The sequence below is a fragment of the Lepisosteus platostomus genome, chromosome 17 (genome assembly GCF_059453375.1).
Source record: "Lepisosteus platostomus isolate fLepPlt1 chromosome 17, fLepPlt1.hap1, whole genome shotgun sequence".
NCBI classification, from domain to species: Eukaryota; Metazoa; Chordata; class Actinopteri; order Semionotiformes; family Lepisosteidae; genus Lepisosteus; species Lepisosteus platostomus.
In genome coordinates, this window is record NC_142627.1 from 21,269,702 (window position 1) to 21,290,370 (window position 20,669).

Consider the following 20,669-nt stretch of genomic DNA (forward strand, 5'->3'; position numbering starts at 1 on the left):
ACCCAAAAATCAATTCCTGGCTACGCCCCTGGCCAAGCAGTTATCACTGGTGTGTACATGTGCAGCTCACATTTTGAAAGGTTCTGGGTTCAAAACCCAGATCGGACACTGGTCTTGTACCTATGAGCAAGGCACTTCACCAATCCAGCTGTGCAAATACAGTACCTACCAAGTAGTCATTCTGGATAAACTTGTCAATAAAAAAAAAGAATAAAATAAATTAACAACAATAACCTAATGATTTTATATTTTGGATTGCACCTCCAATACCTGCCCTGGTTCCAAATTAGTCATCGATGTAGCAAACACTATTCAACTTCTTAACAATAAAACTATTCAAAATACATTATACCTTCTATATTTCAGTAGTTTATAAGCAAAACTAAGAAGGTCCATAAGGCCTAAATATGTGAAACCCCTTAATTTAGGAAAATGTGGTAAACTGCCTGTTCTAGTAATTTTTATTCAATGTCCACCAGACAGGAGATCACACTAACACATCCTGCACAAGCCAAAGGCTTTACCTGTATTTTATTTCTGTATGTTTACACAAATAATTCCAACATATCCTCTGAGCTTTCACAAAAAATAAATTCTTTGATAAGAGTTTATCAGTGGTGTTTACCTTTAAGTAATTAAAAATAACTCATTTGAAATTCGAATGATGATGAATTCATTTTGTGGTTTTTGTCTTAGGTCTTCAACCATAAAAAAGATGCTATATGACCATCAATTACATAATAAAGTACAGTAACACACTTTTAGACAATGGTTCATAGTTGCTAGTGAGGAATCACTCCTCACTCTCAAAAATGTATATAATCAAGGATTTTTTTTAATTCATAGGTTTATTTAATTTTAAAATGTCTGGAAAAGTACAAATGATATCCTTATAATATACAGTGTGCCTCTACAACTGTCACACAGATTGATATCAAGAGACTGTGTGCCCATGTCTTAAGTTTATTTTGATTTTATCAGTCTCCCAAACAAACCTTGAAGTGAGTATTTCTAAACTAGGAAACAAGCCATGAGATACATATTGCTAATACCGTACTCCATAAAATCTGTCATGAAAGCCAGTGAGTACTCCTACCACGAGGTCAAGTACATGAAACTTCACACAGCTATACAGTTTGTAAAAATATCCTGTAGCAGTAAATACGATACATTTTCATCAGGCACTGATAAAAATCTTCAATAGTTTACAGTTGATCTGAATATCTTTTTTTTTTCAATTAAACTATATGAAGGGAAACAAAATGGGTACTCATTTTTCACTTGTTTCACTCCAAGGAAGAAAGTTACAGCACTAAGTCGTGTTTTCCATTTTCGTGACTAGTTAGTATTTCATCTGGCTTGTATGTCAGACTTTACACGTGTCGCTTTCAAAACAGAGGCTATTAAATACTTCCTGCAATTTTTACAAAATCATGACAAAAAGTATTTTTGATGCTAAATCGCTTGCTTTAGGTATTACTAGTGCGCCACACACTGTACTGTATTTCTTCATTAACCTCTAGCACATTCAACTTGTTGCTGTGCACGTTTCTTTGTGAGAGTTTCGTAACGTTTTAACCTGACAAAAAGCTGCTTTTATTTTTTTAAAGCCGGCTGCAAGACTGCTCGGTCTTTCGAGAGCGGGGCTTCCCGGTTAGAGATCGCTCTCCCCGTACAGCGCCGTGGAGAAGGAGGTGTAGTCCAGGGCTCCCGGCACCTTCCCCGGCCCGGTGTAGGCAGGCATGCGCATGATGCAGTACTCCGCCTGCTCCGGAGGCAGCTCCCGGCGCAGCTCCTCGACCAGGATGTAGGGCTGGGGGGGGACAGCAGACGGCGAGTGAGGCAGGCCCCGAGCGGCGCGGCAAACCGGGAGAGGAAGACACCGGAGGCGGCACACGAGAGGGTTATAGCCCATGTTTTATCACGTGCTTCGTTTAGAAAAGCGTCTCTCCTTTTCATCCCTTGCAACATCCGTGCACATCTCCCCCAGCCTGGCCCAGAACATGGATTTGGGAAAATGGATGGATGTTCAGAACTCAGCTGCTTGCGTTTTCAGCCAAATTAAAATGTATGAGGATACTCTACATCATTTGTTTTAGTAGTTCAGGGGGGTAGCTGTGTCAGCATGCGTAGGCTGGAAAGGAACAAGTAATAGGTATCCTTTCAGCATGGAATAAACCTCTTACTTGATAATAATAATAATAATAATAATTGCTTACACTTATATAGCGCTTTTCTGGACACTCCACTCAAAGCGCTTTACAGGTAATGGGGACTCCCCTCCACCACCACCAATGTGCAGCATCCACCTGGATGATGCGATGGCAGCCATAGTGCGCCAGAACGCTCACCACACATCAGCTATCAGTGGGGAGGAGAGCAGAGTAATGTAGCCAATTCATAGAAGGGGATTATTAGGAGGCCATGATTGGTAAGGGCCAATTGGAAATTTGGCCAGGACACCGGGGTTACACCCCTACTCTTTTCGAGAAGCGCCCTGGGATTTTTAATGACCACAGAGAGTCAGGACCTCGGTTTTACGTCTCATCCGAAGGACGGCGCCTGTTTACAGTATAGTGTCCCCATCACTATACTGGGGCATTAGGACCCACATGGACTGCAGGGTGAGCGCCCCCTGCTGGCCCCATCTCTTTTAGCATCCTTCCTTCCATTAGCTCTCTGTAGATTTCACCATACAATTCAAAATACTGCAGCTCCCCTTCAAGGGCTTGAAACGTTTTACAACATCATTGAACTGTTAGCAATTAGTTGTTGCCAACTAGTACTAGTTGTTATATTTATTAATCACCGTATTTTTGCACTCTTCCCCAAACTACTTTTGCACTGTTTTTGTCATGTTGTATTCTTTTCTCTGCGTATTTGCACAGTTTTGATTACACTGTTATTGTTATTGTGTTACTGTCTATTGTCTTGTCTTCTGTTCTATTTATATACTGCACCTGAGTGACTAATGAGAAACACTTTTCACTATACTATGCACCTGTGCAAGTATAATGACAAATAAAGTTGAATTGAATTGAACTACCACCTACACTTCATGTGCTATACAGTACACGCTCACTGGCCTTTTCTCAGTTCTCGTGAACAGTTATCTAGACTTATCCAGAGACTAGATAAGGTTGTTTGTGAGCACACTGCTTTTCAGGTGACTTTTGATCTCTATTAACAGTTAACGGTGATCTACATTGTAACAACACATACAGTACCCACATCAGGAGAGCATCGAAGTCAGGTTACTCTGTCCTAGTAATATTGACCAGACGAAAAAGTTGTGACACAATTAATTTCTTTGACACTATTCCTGCTACTCCCTCCACTTCAGCTACTTGAAGTTTAGGATTGTACAGGGAATCTTGCAGGGAATCTTTCCAAATGTGTTCTTAATAGAAATAGAATAGAAAAAACTGTCACATGAAAATAATAATCCCAAACACTTTGTACTTATGTTAATTATTTTGAATGCCAATTTTCATTTTTCTTGTTAAGGTACAAACTAGGGTGACTATATTAGCAGAGTAAAGTGCTTCAATTATTTCTAATTACAAGGCCTCTGTGTATCATTGCAGTAGATTCAGCGCATTTGCACAAAGAACATCTCTACATCAGCATAGTAGAATTCTTCCGACTGCCAGTATAGCGAAGTCTCTAAGGGGAACTTCCAGGTTTTCTTGATCTGCACACCTTATACCACAACGTCCTCTGATATTAAAAGATAGTATTAACTCTGGTTCAGGTCTTTAGGTATTTCAGCAGCTCGAAGTATACATATACATTTATATAGTATTACAGTAGTAGCAGCAGTACAGGTAGGTACATATCTTACAGGACCATAGTCTTTCCTCACCTTGTCCGCAGCAAGGATCCTGAAGGAGGCGATAACCTGTTCCGCAGTGTCTGTGTCGGCCGTCTCCCTGGTCATGAAGTCGATGAAGGACTGGAAGGACACTACACCTGTTCCATTGGGGTCCACCAGAGTCATGATGCGGGCAAACTCTACCTCACCCTGTGCATGGCATGACAAGACAGGTGCAGAATGAGGATTTAAACTGAGACATTCCTAACACTGCCTCACTCCCACATTTAACAAAACCATTAAGATAACTATCTGATGAATGCATTCCCTGACAAGAGGAAGGACAATCAGGTTTATCTTTGAGCTCATCTGAGAAGTGGGCATCTTATCGTATACTGAGAGGCAAAAAACCCACAACAAATTTGTAAAACTGTATTGAAACAAATTGCATTAATGCCCCTCGATTATTTTACTTATTGGTAGTCTTGATGTTTATCTGGTGGATGAAAAACTCTATCAAGCATGTAAATATCCTATTCACAAACCCTGAAACTTTGGGAAAATATATTAATTAAAAAATCAAAAGCTAATTTCCGGCAAAATTAAACATAAGTGTTAAGGTATGCAATGCTAGAACAACAAGAACATACAGTAAGTTACAGGTTTGTATTGCACAAGTTAAGGTGACCACATTATATATAAAAACAACCTTTTTGGATCTAGCATGGCTATCTGCAATGTCTGTTAGTTTGTTTTATATGAAGCTGGCAAAAATATTATAAACAGTAGGCATATTGCTACTGCAAACTTCAGCTACATTCACGTTTTAAAATAATGTTCTAAGCCAATTGAATTTTTCACAGTTCCCCCTTATCACTGGAACATCCTTTCACAACAAGAGCAAGACATCAAACAGACAGACGTGCACACAGGAAAAAAAAGTTTGGCAAATTGTTGCATTTGTAATGCTTTTCAATAAAGAATGAAGCAAAATAATTGCCAATCCATTACAAACATTTTCTTTATAACAGTATGTTCAAGCCACTCACAGATGACATGAACATTGAACTGCATATTTTACATCCAAAAATTCATATGTAGGAGCACCTATTAAATATAAACCAGTCAATAAATAATACTGTTAATGTGACCCTCTGCATTTCCCAAATGAAATTTTCAACAACTTTAAAGTGGTTCTTCCCAATCTAATAATGGGATTAGCTTTGTGTGTGAGGGTGCATTGTGTTCGTACCAAGTCATAGCCCATGGAGATAAGACACGCTCTAAAATCATCAGTCTCCATTCCACCTTTCTTCTTCTGCAGAGTTACAGAGCAAGTGGAGAGCAGACAGGTGGGAGGAAGAGGTGTAGAAAACAGGAGTTGCACAGGGAAGCAGGAAGATGCAGTTGACAAGGATGGCCACATTCCAGGGATGGAGAGAGATTTCCAGTCGCAGAATATCATGGAGGAGGATTGGACCAGCATCAAAGATTCGAAGAAAGAGGAAGCAGTAACTGGCCCACAGACAAAGACAAGGGGGGATTGAGAGACAAGACGGACAAAGAGAACAGAGGACAGTACAAGGATACAGCACAGAGACAAGTCAACAACACCAACGGCAACCACAGTTATAACATGGAGAAAAGAGAAAAAATACATTTAGTGTCTTCTCAGGAAGAGACAGTCTGATCCTGATGCAGATGCCACATACTATAAACATTCATGTCTGCGTGTAAAAATACAGTGCTTTCCATGAGGACTGAATGGTATCTCACTCTCCAGTCGTCATCTGTAAACTAACATTTTCCTCATAACAATTTTACGCAGATATGTTTTGGATTGTTTTCTTTTAAATCCACCCTTCTGGTTAAAGGGCTGGTCACAGATGAATATGCATGATCATTCAAATATCCAGTAACACTGAAATGTAAACATCAATGTGACGCTTTGATGAACTCACTTGGGGAAACAAAGCTCTTTGTTCAATTTCTGAGCAATATCTCTAGGGCTGACCTTGCTGGTCCGCTACAGTGTGTGTAAAGCAGAAGGTACAGTATTCACATTTCTTCTTTATAAAAGCATCTGGCATAAAGCATCAAGAATGTAAGGGAAGCAGGCTGTTTCTCACTGTTCGCATGTCGCCAGCACGCTGGCTACCTGCTGATCATTTCCAACGTGGCCGAGGCTGATGAGGCAAGCCTTGAACTCTTCAGGGCGAAGTTTCCCTGAGTCATCCTACAGCCACACGCAATCACCCACACCATGCAGCATGAAACAGTTAAAGATAAGGCAGGGTTAGGTTGTGCAATCACATCTGTCATCAGTCATCTCTCTGTGAATTATTTCTTTTTTGAGTCCAGAGCACTGGTGTGGTGTCTGTTAGCTGACCGGAAGCAGGGAGAGTGCGATTTTAGACACACACTGTGAGGAACTCCTCAGGCGGCTCTGCTCAGGCAGGAGATATTGCTCAATAAGGTCAAAGTCAGGCAAACATGAACAATCTTTAGCTTGTGCAGCAAATCCTAATGAGGTCATTGTAAAGAAAATGAACGAATCACCTAATATTCTGATACACATAAGATAAGAACACTCAGTTCTAACATTTTAATCAAACAGTATTGAAAATACTTATATATTGTAATACAAAATTATGTATTCCAAGTCAAAAGATTTTGTGGAAGAATGAAAATGTATATCTAATAAATACAGTGGTATCAGGTATATCAATATTTTTGTGAAGTATCCTGGATGAATTGATTTGTGACCATTTAAGATGTAAATTAATAATGAAATATTGCTTCATAACTACAGTAGAACTACTGTTCTTGCACCATTACATTAACTATCATTAAACATCAAATTCTTCTTTGATAAGGTACCCATTTATCATTCTGAAGTTTCTTAATGTATGAAAAGACCATCAAATTAGTCTAGAAATACAAGTTAGTTTCCATCTTTAGGATTTTAAATAAACATCTCTTTGAATGAAATTTCAAATATGAGAAATGGAGTTCTGACACCAAAGAACTAATGTTTTGTATTAATGATACGGTACAAAACAGGATCACACATACTGTACAAGGAAAAACATCTTAAAGCTTAAAGGTGATTTAGTTATAGAATAGTTTTGCAACCATTTATGATGAGGCTGAGTAAGTGACATCTGTAGAGAAGCTCACTAAGGGAAGGTGTTTCCATGTTATAAAATGTAAGCATCCAAAGCAGCACACAGTATCTGTGAGATGTGTGTCTTGTTAGCGGAGTACTGTACCCTATCAAAGTGGTTGAAGGAGGCCCTGAATTCATTCATCTGTTCCTGGCTGATGCCCTTAGCATCTCTGGTGAGAATCTGGGTTTCAATCTCATTGATGGTTCTGGCAATGGTTGTCAGCAGGAGCTCCCAGCCAACACGGATGTGCTGTGAAGTTAGGCACAATAACAGTCGTTAACAGATATTTAACCGAGGCATGATGAACCAGCACGTGCCACCTCCTACAGAAACTAGTTTTCTGTCTTGAAGCATCAAAGAACTTTAAATTCAGAACAACAGTTTTCTGATACATCTAATTCTGTTCTTTAGAATTCTTGTCCAAAAACCAAAAAATACCCATGACATTTTTCCAAAGCTTAGTTGATTTGAAACCACATGTACTTTCCGTGTAGGATACACGGAAGTACTTTTAATTTCCATGTGACCTAAACAGAAGTCCATCTAATACTAATTCAAGCCACACCTAGATGGTTCAGAGACATTTAAGGTACAGGATCATACCTCCATGGTATAGTTGGTGTGCTTATTGTCGAAAATAAGTGACTCCTGGATCAGCTGGTGGTCTCCCTCTAGCTTGTCGATGTTAGGTTTATAGGAGACAATGACGTGCTCATACTGCTTCAGCTGATTCATCTGGTCCTCCAGGGTTCCACTCATCTCAATGGAACTATGAGCAATTTCCTACATAAATGAAATAAAGGCCTACAGTCTTAAATTCATAGCATGAATTCATAGCACAGTGCTGCAATAATGAAGCCCTTCTATTGAGCTAAAGACAAAGGTGTGAATGTGGTTTATTAGACATTAGACAAGTTCATCTTAGGATTTTCAGTTCTAAATCACAATCATTAATAAACCTGGAGGTGTTAATTTATGTACACTAATCAGGATTCTCCAGGCAGCAGCACACAATCGGTCTAGTGCCCCTACTGTTAGACAGGTGTTCTCAGCTTGATGAACAAAAGCCATCCCTAAGAGGGCACTTGTCAGAGAGGGATATATCACTACAGTTGTTATTGCAGAGCTGGCAGAACATGTCAAACAATGAATGCCCTGACAGGTGGTGATGTCAGATCCACACTGGTCCTGTGCTACACTAGGGCTACAGAAGCTAGTACAACTGATTGGCAAACGGGATTCCAAATTAGAAGAGAACAAAGAACAGACATTGAGTTAAACCAAGCTTTAAAACATCAGAGTGCCCTGTAGATCAGACAGCTCCAGATCAAGCTTTATTCATGTCATTAGGTGACTGTGACAGGGATTCCCTTAATATACAGTATAATAGGGAAGGCACCACTATAGTAGGGTAGCCAGCTAGTATCTTCTCATCTTTAAGTGAAACACTGACTTATTGGGTCCAAGCAATCCTGCAGTGGCATGAAAGACCCAGCAGTCCTACAAACAGAGTTTGTGTTCGGTGCTACCAGTCCTCATTCTCCCTGTGAAGTACTGGAGAATAAGCTTGCCACTGAGTCTTATACAACTGACAATACCAAAATGGGTGGGTGTACAAAACCACAAGCTCTATCCATCCATCCACTCACCACTTTATCCAATTCAGGGTTGCAGGGGAGCCGGAGCCTATCCCAGCAAGCAATGGGCACAAGGCAGGATACAACCTGGACAGGGCGCCAGTCCATCACAGGGCACACACTAAGACAAACACGCACACACTCACACCAGGGCCAGTCTTCCAGGAAGCCAATTAACCTACCAGTTTGTGTTTGGACTGTGGGAAGAAACCAGAGCACCCGGAGGAAACCCACATGAACACAGAGAGGACATACAAGCTCTACACAGACAGCACCCGAGGAATTGAACCCAGAGCCCCAGCGCTGCAAAGCAGCAATACCAAACACTGTGCCACCACGCCACACCAGCCACCAACACGTAAATTAGAAACAGTCAAGCAGTTGCTAGGCAACTTCTTACAATGTGTTGAGGAGCCATGTGAAGGCAAAGGCGTGAATGATGCCTTCGTTTCTCACCTCCATCTTGTTCTGTATCCACGGGCCGATGACATTGGCCTGCGCTGCGAACTGTCGGCGCAGGCGTTCGTTGGAGTGCTGGCGGGCGAGCTCCTCCTGCAGGGCCTGGTCTCGCTGCGGGACCAGATGCTTCACCTGCGCACGCAGATTCGGACAGAGGCTCAGGACTCGCGCCAGCTCGGGCATCAGGACTACAGCCCTGCCCTTTTCACCACCATTTTCTTTGTGACCCGGACTTCATTCCTCCTCCTCCTGCTGCTGATACAGTCCCCTCATTCAGCCAGCAGCTCAGCAATGTTTTACAACCATCTGACTGCATCAGTCATCCCTGTTACTACAAATTCTGGACATTACCATGATGATTAATAACGTACCTGGCTGCTGACATTTATGTGATCAGGCAACCGTATTTCAGACAATTTGTCAATAAATGAATGCTTTTATTTACCAGAAACATGTTTAGTTATAATTCAAAAGAAGAGCTTTTTTATTTTCTAATGCCCAGCACTGATTCCTTAGGAATTTCTATATAACATTTTTTAAAAAAAAACAGTGCCGTAGCTTATGTAAGATGTACAGGATATCCAAATAATGTAAAAGAGAAAATGATAAATGATTGTGTGCAAGGAGCACATAATCATCTCTGAGTGCTGGGCTTAGCTGAGGAGTGTAGTAAATTGAGCTGATTAACAAATGGCCAATTCCAAACTGGATGTAAATAAAAAAAATACATGCAAATGTTACCCTGTCCCATTTGGCACGAATTTCTTCAGGCGTAATGGTACTGTAGGGGTTCGTCTGAGACAGGTTGACACCGTAGCTCTGGACGATCTTCTGTACCTCATTGTGGATGCCCAGAATAGCCTGCCTCTCGCTGTCAGCCTCGGGCAGAGTGGCTTTAAACTGCTCGTGTGCCGATATCAGGCTCTGGGAATTGGAAAGGGGGGATTACCTAATGGCTACATCTGTGGAAGATCTGCGCCCCAGGATCTACGCGATACCAGTGGAGCACTAGGGGATGATCCTGTATTTATGGGAATGAATAATGTCAGAATAAATGAAGTTTTACCATTTCATAAATCTGAGAGCCAGGACCATCCAAACAGACTTTAACTGAGCTTTTTATGTCTAGAAAGTCAAACGTAACAGGACATGGACAGCTGTCTCACCCTTAGCTAGACAGTACGGTGTAGCTAACTTTGACAAGCGGCACAGATATTCATGTGTTTTTCCTCATAATCCTGTCAGTCTTCCAAAAAGGCAATATTATTAATATTTTTCCCCACTGTTAATAATGACTGCATGCTACACACACGTATATTGTGGTGTTTTTGTAATGCAAATTGATTTAACTGTTGATATTGTTACAGTTGTTCGAACTGGCTATTGGGGTGTCTCAGGATTTCAGGACAAAGGTCAACATATGAATAGTATCTCGGGAGCTTCAGACATGAAAGGAACGAGATGTTCATTGATCTGGGACACACTGGTCAAAGAAATCATAAAGTTTACCTTAGTTAATTAAGTTCTTTCGGAAATAACCCAGAGACAACCACAGTCCAGTAACACAGGATAAAAGGACAGAGAGAGAAAGGAGCAGAAAAGGGTAGAGAGAGGAAGACAGGAGAGAGGATAGAGAGGAAGACACAAGGAAAGAGAAGAGACTGTGCCAGGCGGGAGATCTTGGTTCAGATCAGCTTTTAAGATTAGATTTGAGTGAAGTATTCAAACCTTTTTAGGAAACTCTGATTTCCTGTATAGGAAATCCCTAGGTTAAGAATGGTCTCTCCTGGTTCATGGATGGCCTGTTAGAACAGGGACATATTTCCCATTGATTTTGTAGCCCCTAGATTTATCTAGAGAGAGATTCAGCTCCAGGTCGTATTCTGTTTGCTTCAGACCTTCACACCTTCAGGCATGTTTATCTCTCTTTTAAGCATTATATACTGTAACAGCATGTGGATTTGAATACCTGGTAGAAGGTGGTTGGTCAGGACTAGGCCTCCGAGATGCCTTTCTTGTCAACAGAGTAACGTGTATGTTGTGTTCTGTGTTCTGAGTGTGTTATTGAAATTATTAAACTAATATTTTTAACCCAGTGTGCCAGATTTATTACTCATGATGCCAAAGCTGTGCCAGAAGGATCTCAAGTCCCACAGATTATACCAACTGCTGTTCAGGTACTGTATATTCTTGGCATATATTTGATCATTTATTTTTATGATTGATTGCCGTGCTTAGACAATTTGTGGTAAAGCTCTATTTTCGCAAATCTCTATCAATAACAATATACTATACAGTATTCCCGTGTTGTTGTGACTCTGTGGCTCAGAATCTGCACCTCTGGCTGGAAGGTTGCCGGTTCGTATCCCGCGGCAGAGGAATCCTACTCCGTTGGGCCCCTGAGCAAGACCCTTAACCCCAACTGTTCCAGGGGTGCTGTATAAGTGGCTGACCCTGCGCTCTGACCCCCAGCTTCTCTCCCTGTCTGCGTGTCTCATGGAGAGCAAGCTGGGGTATGCGAAAAGACAAATTCCTAATACAAGAAATTGTATATGGCCAATAAAGTGATCTGAAAGACACTGAAAATAAAGTGGTCTCTGCATACCTGGATCTCATCAACAGTGTGCACAATGAACATGTCCTGCAGGTCCTCCATGGCTCCCTCCATCCAGTTGTTAAAGGGCGCTGCCCTCTTGGCAAACTCTAGGTACAGCTGGTCGATGGTTTCCAGCAGCTTTTCTGCCCTCTAAAATCAAGAAAACCAAGAGAGGTGACACTGCAGCAGGCCAAGTTTTTGTGGTAAAAACATAACTGCAATAAAAAATACTGTATTTAAATTTCAGCACACGTGCAGAAACATACAAATAAGTATGAGGCTATTGCTTCACAACAGATTATAGGGACACTTTTTATGCTCCAAAATATACAGCTGTTGTTTCACCGCTTCCCCGTACTCATCCTTCTAAACTGGGCTGTTGTACAACTTTTGCAAAAAAAAAAAGAACTTGTGTCACTGACAGTGTGGGCTTTTGGCTAATGCTGTATCTTTGCACATTTACGGGTTCATAAGTTCACCAGGGATCAATAAGGCTCGCACTGCTGCTGTCTAATCAAGTGAGCCAAATTTATAATGGACTGAAAATCCCTGGATATTCCCATACCTCAAGTGCTTCCCTCCTTTTCTGTGTCAGTGTTCCCAGTTTGTCCCACTGGTCACAAATCTTCTGGCATCTGTTGTTCACGGAGGCTGCAGCGTGGTAGTCCAGCTCGCTGAGAAACCCAGAGGGGGATTAGGGACACATTCATCCTCTTGTCATCCAGGGCCTTAAATGTCAACTTGTAAAAACAACTTCCCAATTCACAGACCTCGTTTCACTGCCTGCTATTAAAATACAGAGCATGGCCACAACTTTATCAGCGTGGAGTGTTCTCCTGCTCGCTGCATTGCCATTTTCATCGCCTGACCTTATTGTAACTTTTACAACGCCTTTTAAAAATGTCAGACGTTTTTCGAGTTTTCCAAGTTCCACTTTCAGAAAACTGAGAAAAAAACTAGCATTTTGAATTCTTCTGTGCTATAGTCAAAGATTTCCTTCCTCTTTTGCAAGTTAACTGCAGTGACACAGTGTGTGATGTCCTGCTTCAAGGTAGGAGATACAGGAACAGTTTACTTAACAAACAGAGGAAATGATTCAAGGGGAAACCAATTTAAAAGCAAGCAAACTTGGTAATTAAATGAATTTTGCTTGAGGATAAAGGGTATCAGCATCCTGTTTTTCATTTGGAGGAACGATGCATGTCTGATAATTAAAGACTAGGCCACTGACACAGCAAAAGCATGCTATAAGCCTAAATAAACTTGAAATCCTGTGCCCATTCATGAGAGCAACTATGAGCTTTCAGACTCTTATGCTAGGTCTGTAAGTACTGTACCAACATAATGAAAAGGTTGTTATACAGGCCCCTGCACTTACTAACAGAAACTGAACCATCAAACTAAGTGGAAAAAAGCCAGCATCTACAAACAACTCTCTCTGTACTCCATGCATGCAGCTGTTATTGTAGGGAATATCAAAGCTGCAGAGACTGCAAAAAGGGAACAGCTCAAGGGCAGCCAGACAATTGTTCTCCATTAATGCAGAACTACATGAATCAGAACAGACTGTAATCCTGGATACATAGTGTGAAATGCTACTAAGTCCATGCAGCACAGGAATGTTTTAACATGTCACAATCACAGCTCAATAACACGTCTAATTAGATTCGTAATACGATGGGTCACAGATCATATCAGCTGTATTTCCTGTCTTCACTTTTGTGTTATTATTTTAAAAATGCATGATTCAACATCATTTAAGACTTGGCATCCAATTGCAAGTAGAAAGTTATTCCACATGTGTTCCTGCTAAATTATATCCTGTTGTATTTCAGGAAAGAAGGGCCTGTCAAGTTAATGTTGCATCTACAGTTAAAATAATCACTGTAAAATTCAAATTACAAACGCTCACAACGATGTCCTTGAAGAACATATCTTGTTGATAAATCCATCCTAGACCATATTTTTTCAGTCTATTTATAAAAAGATTACCATTTAGAGCCGTAATGTTGTAATAATTGGCAGCCCTTTTGAAAACAGAGTTTAAAGAGAAATATTATAGCTTTGTCTGGCTGAGCTGTAACTGCAAGATTTTATAGTATGAAAGTAGATTAGGTGATGACGGGAAGCTGGACAGGGTTTTGATCCAACTGTGACATAAGAGCCACTATCCTTTGACATGAGTTATGGAATAAGGTATGCAGATGGGCCCCAGCGACAGAACAGAGACTTCCACAAATAGACAGATTAATAGATGGACAAGCAGTGTGGAAACATAGGTAACCATGATCACCCTCCTTCGCCCCATCTATCAGTGATTGGTTGTAAAGATGACAATAAAAGCTGTCGGAGAATGAAAGTGGCAGGTGCAAATGAGGTTATATATTTAGAAGTCTGAGCTGGTTGTTCAGGACGGAACACTTTCCGTTTCATGCGCAAAGATCGCAAAAGGAAAAAAGTCCTGTCAGATAAATGCAGAAAATAAGAGAAATTTAATCTTTTTAATCAAGAGTTCGCTGCTGTTTAAGACGACAAAGGATTATACTGTATATGCAGAACATTATGATTCCTGGTGCACCTCTGACCATAAATAGCAAAGAACTTAAATTGTACCATAACTTAAAATCATAAAAACACAAAAAACAATTAATCCAGTGATATTTCTACTGAAATAATCAGGTAATCTGTCATTTCTTCTGATCTATAAAATCACTCAATTAATTATTTCTTTTAAGACATCTCTTATCAAGTACAAATATCAGTTTGAGAAGTTTGATTTTCAATAAACAGTCAATCTAGGTCTAAGTACTTTGTTAAAATAAAATCCACTACTTTATAGGAAAGCTGTAACACAGTTTAATCTGAAATATGTCTGAATACACATGGATTTGATCATATTTTTTCACACACTAGATGGAGTACTTGCGCTTTTGATAGGGATTTCAGAAAGTAACAATTGTCTTCAACAAACAGGCTTCAGTAACTACAGAAGATCATTCCCTGTCTGAACTCTTAGTAATATAACGCAATGTGCTTTTAAAAAAAACTGACTTTTTGAGTTTATGATTTTACTGACAAGCTGTGACAGGGAACTTTAACAAAACCAATCAAAAATCTCAACCAGAGAACAGCCTCACTCTAGAGCCTGGGTTTAAGATAGCAGACAACACCTTAAAACATTTAAACAGTATTCAATTGGTAAGATTTGGTAAGAATTAAGGCTTCTTAATTCTCTTTCATGTATGTACTGTATCAATAAAAGAGAGCTATTTTATCCCCAGTAAAGATCTGCTTCAGGAATGCATAAAAGAATCAACTTGCACAATGCTTGTCTGGTCAACAACGTAACATCATCGTTCTAAAAATTCCCTAGAGACAGTCTATAAGGGTAAGCAAGATTAGAAAGAGGTCACAGGAAAAAGTAAGAATCTCAAGCCCTCTTCCTGCTGTAAGATAAAAAATGCACTTACAAAACTATCTAATGAATTCCTTAACAATGCATATGAGCCCTTTATCAGTTAAATGTCAGCAGCTGTGAGCCTGTAAATGGAACATACTTCAGCTCTTGGGCAATGGCAGCAATCTGCTCCACTCGGTCCTGGTGGGCAGCCAAGTCGCTCTCAAAAGCCTCATGTTTCCGCAGCAGGGCTCGCACCTCTGTCAGGGAGGCCGACTCGTAGTCCCTCTGGGACAAAATCTGCTCCTTGCCTGCATCATCACCAAGCACAGCGGAGCAAAGGAAAGGATCAGCACATTATCAGGAAGGATTTCACCGGCTTTTTGATTCCTTCATTCGATATACAAAAACACTTCCCCCACTTAGGACTGAAAGAGGAAAAAACCCAACCTTTCGCTTCTCCGTTTCACACCTGTGTTGTGCTCTACAGCCAGATATGCACAACACATTTTGCAGGTCGGCTTTGCCCCCCAAATGTGTAACTAACAGGATTCCTCAACAATGACGCAAACCCACAAGAACCATCCTGACAAGATAGAGGCTCGCTCAGGCTCTGCATGGACTGGAGCACAACGCCAGACTGTTGCTGAGAGAAAATAATTCTGCAAACAAGGCAAAAACAAACTTTTTTTCCCAGAAAAATAACACCAAACGAGGAAGTGCTACAGAAATAATAATGGGAAAGTTTCTATCCAAGGAAGAAATTTCAAACTTGGCTCAGGCAAAGATAAAACAAGGCAAATTAATAGCACTAGCTTAGACATTGCAAGTGCTCAAAGCACCCGAGATAAAACCCCAACCTAAGATCTCGACGGATTTTGATTGAATTCTATCAGGTGCATTTAAAGAAACAAGAGTTATACATAGACCTCTTAATAAAAAACTCTTTCAACCATGAGGACAATGAAACCAACTAATTATCAGCTAAAACTGCGGCTTCTAAAGTTTCAGAAACTGTAATGAAGACTAAAATAGAGGACCATCTATATAGAAAAGGCATTGTCTGGGGGGCAGCTTAGATATAGAAAAAGCAGATAATCAATTAAACCAAAGTCCTGACTAACAGGACGTTAAAGATCCAGCAGCTTTTTTCCTAAGAGTGGGGTTTTAACCAGGATGGCCTGGCTAAATTCCACTGTGTCTGATGCTCAATACGCACCGCATCAATTTCCCTTTTAATGCCAGGAGTAAAGGAATTTGTCTCTAATCCACCTAACCTGCTGTGTATTGAGGATAGAGGAGGTGTGAGAGCTGCCACAAAAGGCTATACATTTTGGCTAGGGAAAAACAGATAAAGCAGAGTCATCAGTCCGCCACGCTCCTGTTTCGCTGTGCAGTTGAGTTAGTGTTGACAGACACTGTGACCTCACCGTGAGCCCAGCCGTCGTGGATGGAGGCCTTCTGGCGAAACTTCTCGGCCAGGTGGTCCAGCCGCTCCAGCCTCCTGATTTCGGTCAGCAGCCACTCCTCATAGCCCTTCTCTGCCTGCTCCAGGTTCTGCCAGGCGCTCGCAATGTCCTGGGAGCCAGCACACAGCCTCTTCAGCTGGGGTAACCTTTCAGTTGGAACCTTTTCCAGCCATCCACCCAGGATCGCAGAAGAACCGGAGCCTATCCCGGCAAGCAAAGAGCACAAGGCAGGGGACACCCTGGACAGGACGTCTGTCCATCGCAGGGCACACACACTCACAAAAGGGCCAGTTTTTCCAGACACCAGTTAGCCTAACCTGTATGTCTTTGAACCGTGGGAGAAACCCGGAGCACATGGAGGAAACACAGGAAGAACATACAACATACATACAGCTCAGATCCACAATTGAAACCCAGGATCCCAGTGCTGTGAACCAGCAATGCTAATCACTGCACCTCCATGCCACCCAGTAGGTGCCTTTTCTAAAACCAGCTACATATCTGGAGTATATGGCATCACTGTTTGGGAAATATTACTTGACACACAGCACTTTGGATCTGAACGCCCGCAGTTTTTTTAAATAACTCCAATATAGGGCATAGATCCAAATCACACACAACTATGATCTTAAATCTCCTCTTAAATCCTCTCGGCACACTGTTTACTGGCAATTTCTTTGTACAATTTAGATAAGACTCCATCTCCCACTATTTCATATCCCTGATATGAAACTGGGCCTGTGCAGAATTTTCTCATAGGAAACCTCCTTCATGGAACATTTCCTGCCTAAACTGTTGAGACTGTCTCTCACCCCCTCCACTGTGGCTTCACACTTCTCCCGTGTAGGATACACCTCTGTGTCCCCAGGTGTTATACTAATAGACATATGAAATCTTCCATCCCCACCGCAATATCTCTTTTAAACAATGTCTTGTAACTATCTTCTACCTTATGTTACTGTAACACTGTTGCACTGACGCCCTGCTTGGTAAAATGTTGTCTGTCATTGTGTTGTTGTGTTGGGGAGTGTGCTGGAAAACAAATTTCCCCAATGGGACAACAAAGCTTGAATGGAACCGATATTGAAATTGAGCCTCAATGCCAGTGCTTAAGGATCAGTGATGCGTGTTGCTTTCTTAATGCTGTTTCAAAACATTCGAGAAAGCCCCACCAAGATACATAGACATCCATCACTCGTCAGGCCTGGCCCGGGAACTGGAGAAGCCCGACTCACTTACAGACACCATCTTGCCCTCCGAGGGCATGAAGGCGGGCCGGTTGCTGATCCTCAGCTTGGTCTGCAGGGTGTTGAAGTTGATCTCCAGCTGGCACTTCTCCTGCACCTTCGGGGGCTTGTGCTTTCTCCGGTAGTCCCGGAAGTCCTCCAGCTTCTGCTGCATGGCAGCCATGGTCTTCTCTGCGGTGCGGTTCTCCAGCCAGGGGGTTGTGCGGCGGATCCACTCCAGAAGCTGGTCCCCCCCAAGGAAGAGACGTTTAATTGCATTGCGGGGCACCATGCCTTCAAGCCAGAGTATAACCAGCAGAGCACTAGAGTCGCCCAGATGATAATTCCAATTCCTACTGTCTATCTTTTATAGATATTTGCCACTGGACTTCCTCTGATATGCGTTGATTGCCAGAAGGTTAGACTATCTGCATGAGGCACTCATCTAGTCAAGATAATTCTGAGACTGAGGGGGATTGCAAAGGCTAATCGCTTTAAAGGGCTTCCGTTTTTGTTTTGTTCTTAAACTAAAAGTTTAGATGAAAGGTTAATGTACCTTAATCCAAGCTATAGTATAATACAATACACATCAATTACAGCAACTGTGCTTTGCCAAAGCATGGCAGGCCACTCTGGATGAGTGAGGTATGTGCTAATGCCGAGCCAGAACTGTGGCTGTACCTCACTGGCCAGGCGCTCATATTCTTCCATCAGCTTCTCATTCTCTTGGTTCACTCCCAGCACTTTACAGATTCTGTTGGCGGCCGTCTCAGCCTGTGGACAGAAGGTGACAACCTCTCATCTCCAATCCAGCTTTATTAATGAGCCCCTGCTTCTCAATACCACACTGAAAAGGGGACAGAAAGAACACAGGGTTGCGGCTGTTGAGCCTTCTTGAGGCTGAAGAAGGCCCAATCAACAAATCAACGTGCTTATTCTTTCTTACTGCTTTTTGCTGTCAAATGAACCTATACTTGTTCGTTTGTTCACTGATGCAGCCCCCCGTTCAAACCCCATCTTAACAGTGTTAGTACTTTGTTTATTGTTTGGGTGGTTTGTGCCCCAACATGGGGCTTGTTCAGTGTGGAGGCGGTGCCCCCGTTTAAGGGTGAGAGTTGCCTTGACAACCACAGCTGAGGCGGCTCATTTAAGATGAGACGCCACTGTGGGGGTCCCTCGAGAACACACTGAACACCTCCGGGGGGGACCAGTAAGCGGGACATCAGCCCCAAGTCAGTTGTAGCTGAGAGAGAGGATGTACAGTAGGAGATTAGCTCTCCTATAAGCTAGGCGAGGCTATGAGAGACGCTGGGTGGGCGGGACGTTGCTGGCATGACTTTAGCTGAGAGCGCATAGAGCTTGAAAGAGAAAAAGAAGACCGATTCATGGTTTCTAATCCCCTCAAGGGGAGAATATTAGAGCGACGGTCCTGGAGGGGATTGTGGAGAAACAACGTAAAAGTGTCTATTTTACAGTTTTTTTCCCCTCCTCTCCTGCCGTGAGTTACCACCGGGACAGGCCGAGTCTTTAGGCCTCACTCTTTTGTTTTTCTTCAGCCTGGACACCACTGCCCCTTTTCAAGTCCAGTCTGGACCCCGTGGTCAAGCTGACCTCACGCCCCTGCCCCCTCGAAAGGGCACAGATTTTTACCAGCAATCGCCGCGGCTCCTTCAGACCCGCCTTGTTACAGGTTATTTGTGAGAATTTCACGTTTCTGATTCAATAACAATCGTTATGGTTTTCTCACAATGAAGATTTCTCCGTTCAGTCAAAGACAAAGAAAACGTATACTCCACTTTGAGGAATTCACTCATTCTTAGAAGGTCTTATAAAATGTTGCTTAAAAGCATGAACATTATCTGGCCCATATAAAATCAATACAACACCCAAAGATAAGACCCTTCCAAATACACAGGTGGATGTAAACATCTCATTAAACTGGCTTATAGTCCAAATCCTCAAAATGGTAATAAATCATCTAATGGAGCACATCAGCTATAGTTCATTTATATTAAATAAATCACCCTCATACTGAGGCACAGTTATTGATTCTTATTGGAATTCTGCCTGGTTCCAGTCAGACAGACTTTCATTAAAGTGACTTGACAGCTTATATCTTTAGAAAAAAAAAATTTTATTCCTGTAACTTTCAGAAGGCATTACCAATGGCCATAGAGTAATGTGTAGATTCTAATCAGCTGATCTTGTACTGTTATTATCGACAGTACAGACATACCGGAGTTTTGCTTGTTTTCATCAATCTACCAACGCATTTGATGCGTATTTTAATGTATACTTAAACCATTTAATGAAGATGTTAAGAAGGCTAAAAGTGAGACTTGGAAACAAGGGTTATGTTTTTAATCAACTGCAAATGTTAACAAACCTCATGCATTGTTCACACAGTTCTGTACACGGGAAATACCTGCTCCGCTCCAGCAAATGCATGATAGAAGCAGGACACATAGGTCATTATAGCCCTCTCATCAGGCTTGGGAGTGTTGACAATGTCTGCAATGACGGCATAAGAGCAGGAAGAAGGAGAAGAGAATTGGAACAACAGGGAAAAAGCACAGAGGGCACTAATGGAGGAGACACCAGAGGGAGACACTGTCTGAAGGAGAGAAGAAAGCCTGTTTGTGGGAAAAGAAAGGAAAGGTGCTCAAAGCGAAAATGTTCTGGGTCAAATCTCCTCAAGCACTGAACACAGTTCTCCAGATGCCTCAGTTACTTCAGGTGACAGGAGTACAGCCAAACGACGTTACTATACCCTTCCCCCAAGGCAAGTAGAAAGGTCTACAATCTACTTTAGGGCTTCTTGCTTTGCATTCCAAAAGCATCCACTTGATCTGATAACCAATCCTTCCATCACCTTCAAGCTCTTTCTCACATTCTTTATTT

General features: G+C 41.8%; 1 protein-coding gene across 5 annotated transcripts in view; it reads right to left on the reverse strand.

Moving 5' to 3' along the window:
- Positions 1-505: 505 nt before the first annotated feature.
- Positions 506-20,669, reverse strand: part of LOC148646356 (alpha-actinin-2) — a 34,103-nt gene continuing 13,939 nt past the window's right edge. The window contains exons 8-21 of one of the 5 annotated variants that reach the window (XM_088609782.1): positions 20,194-20,279; positions 18,450-18,542; positions 17,782-18,012; positions 16,504-16,651; positions 15,234-15,384; positions 12,242-12,350; positions 11,686-11,826; positions 9,822-10,004; positions 9,078-9,212; positions 7,588-7,767; positions 7,087-7,233; positions 5,067-5,132; positions 3,866-4,024; positions 506-1,813 (exon numbers count right to left, since the gene is read on the reverse strand). In XM_088609782.1, the coding sequence (XP_088465908.1) occupies positions 1,655-1,813; positions 3,866-4,024; positions 5,067-5,132; positions 7,087-7,233; positions 7,588-7,767; positions 9,078-9,212; positions 9,822-10,004; positions 11,686-11,826; positions 12,242-12,350; positions 15,234-15,384; positions 16,504-16,651; positions 17,782-18,012; positions 18,450-18,542; positions 20,194-20,279 (1,988 nt within the window). In that variant the 3' untranslated portion in view covers positions 506-1,654. The other 4 variants (XM_088609786.1, XM_088609785.1, XM_088609784.1 and 1 more) reach the window with 4 other exon arrangements.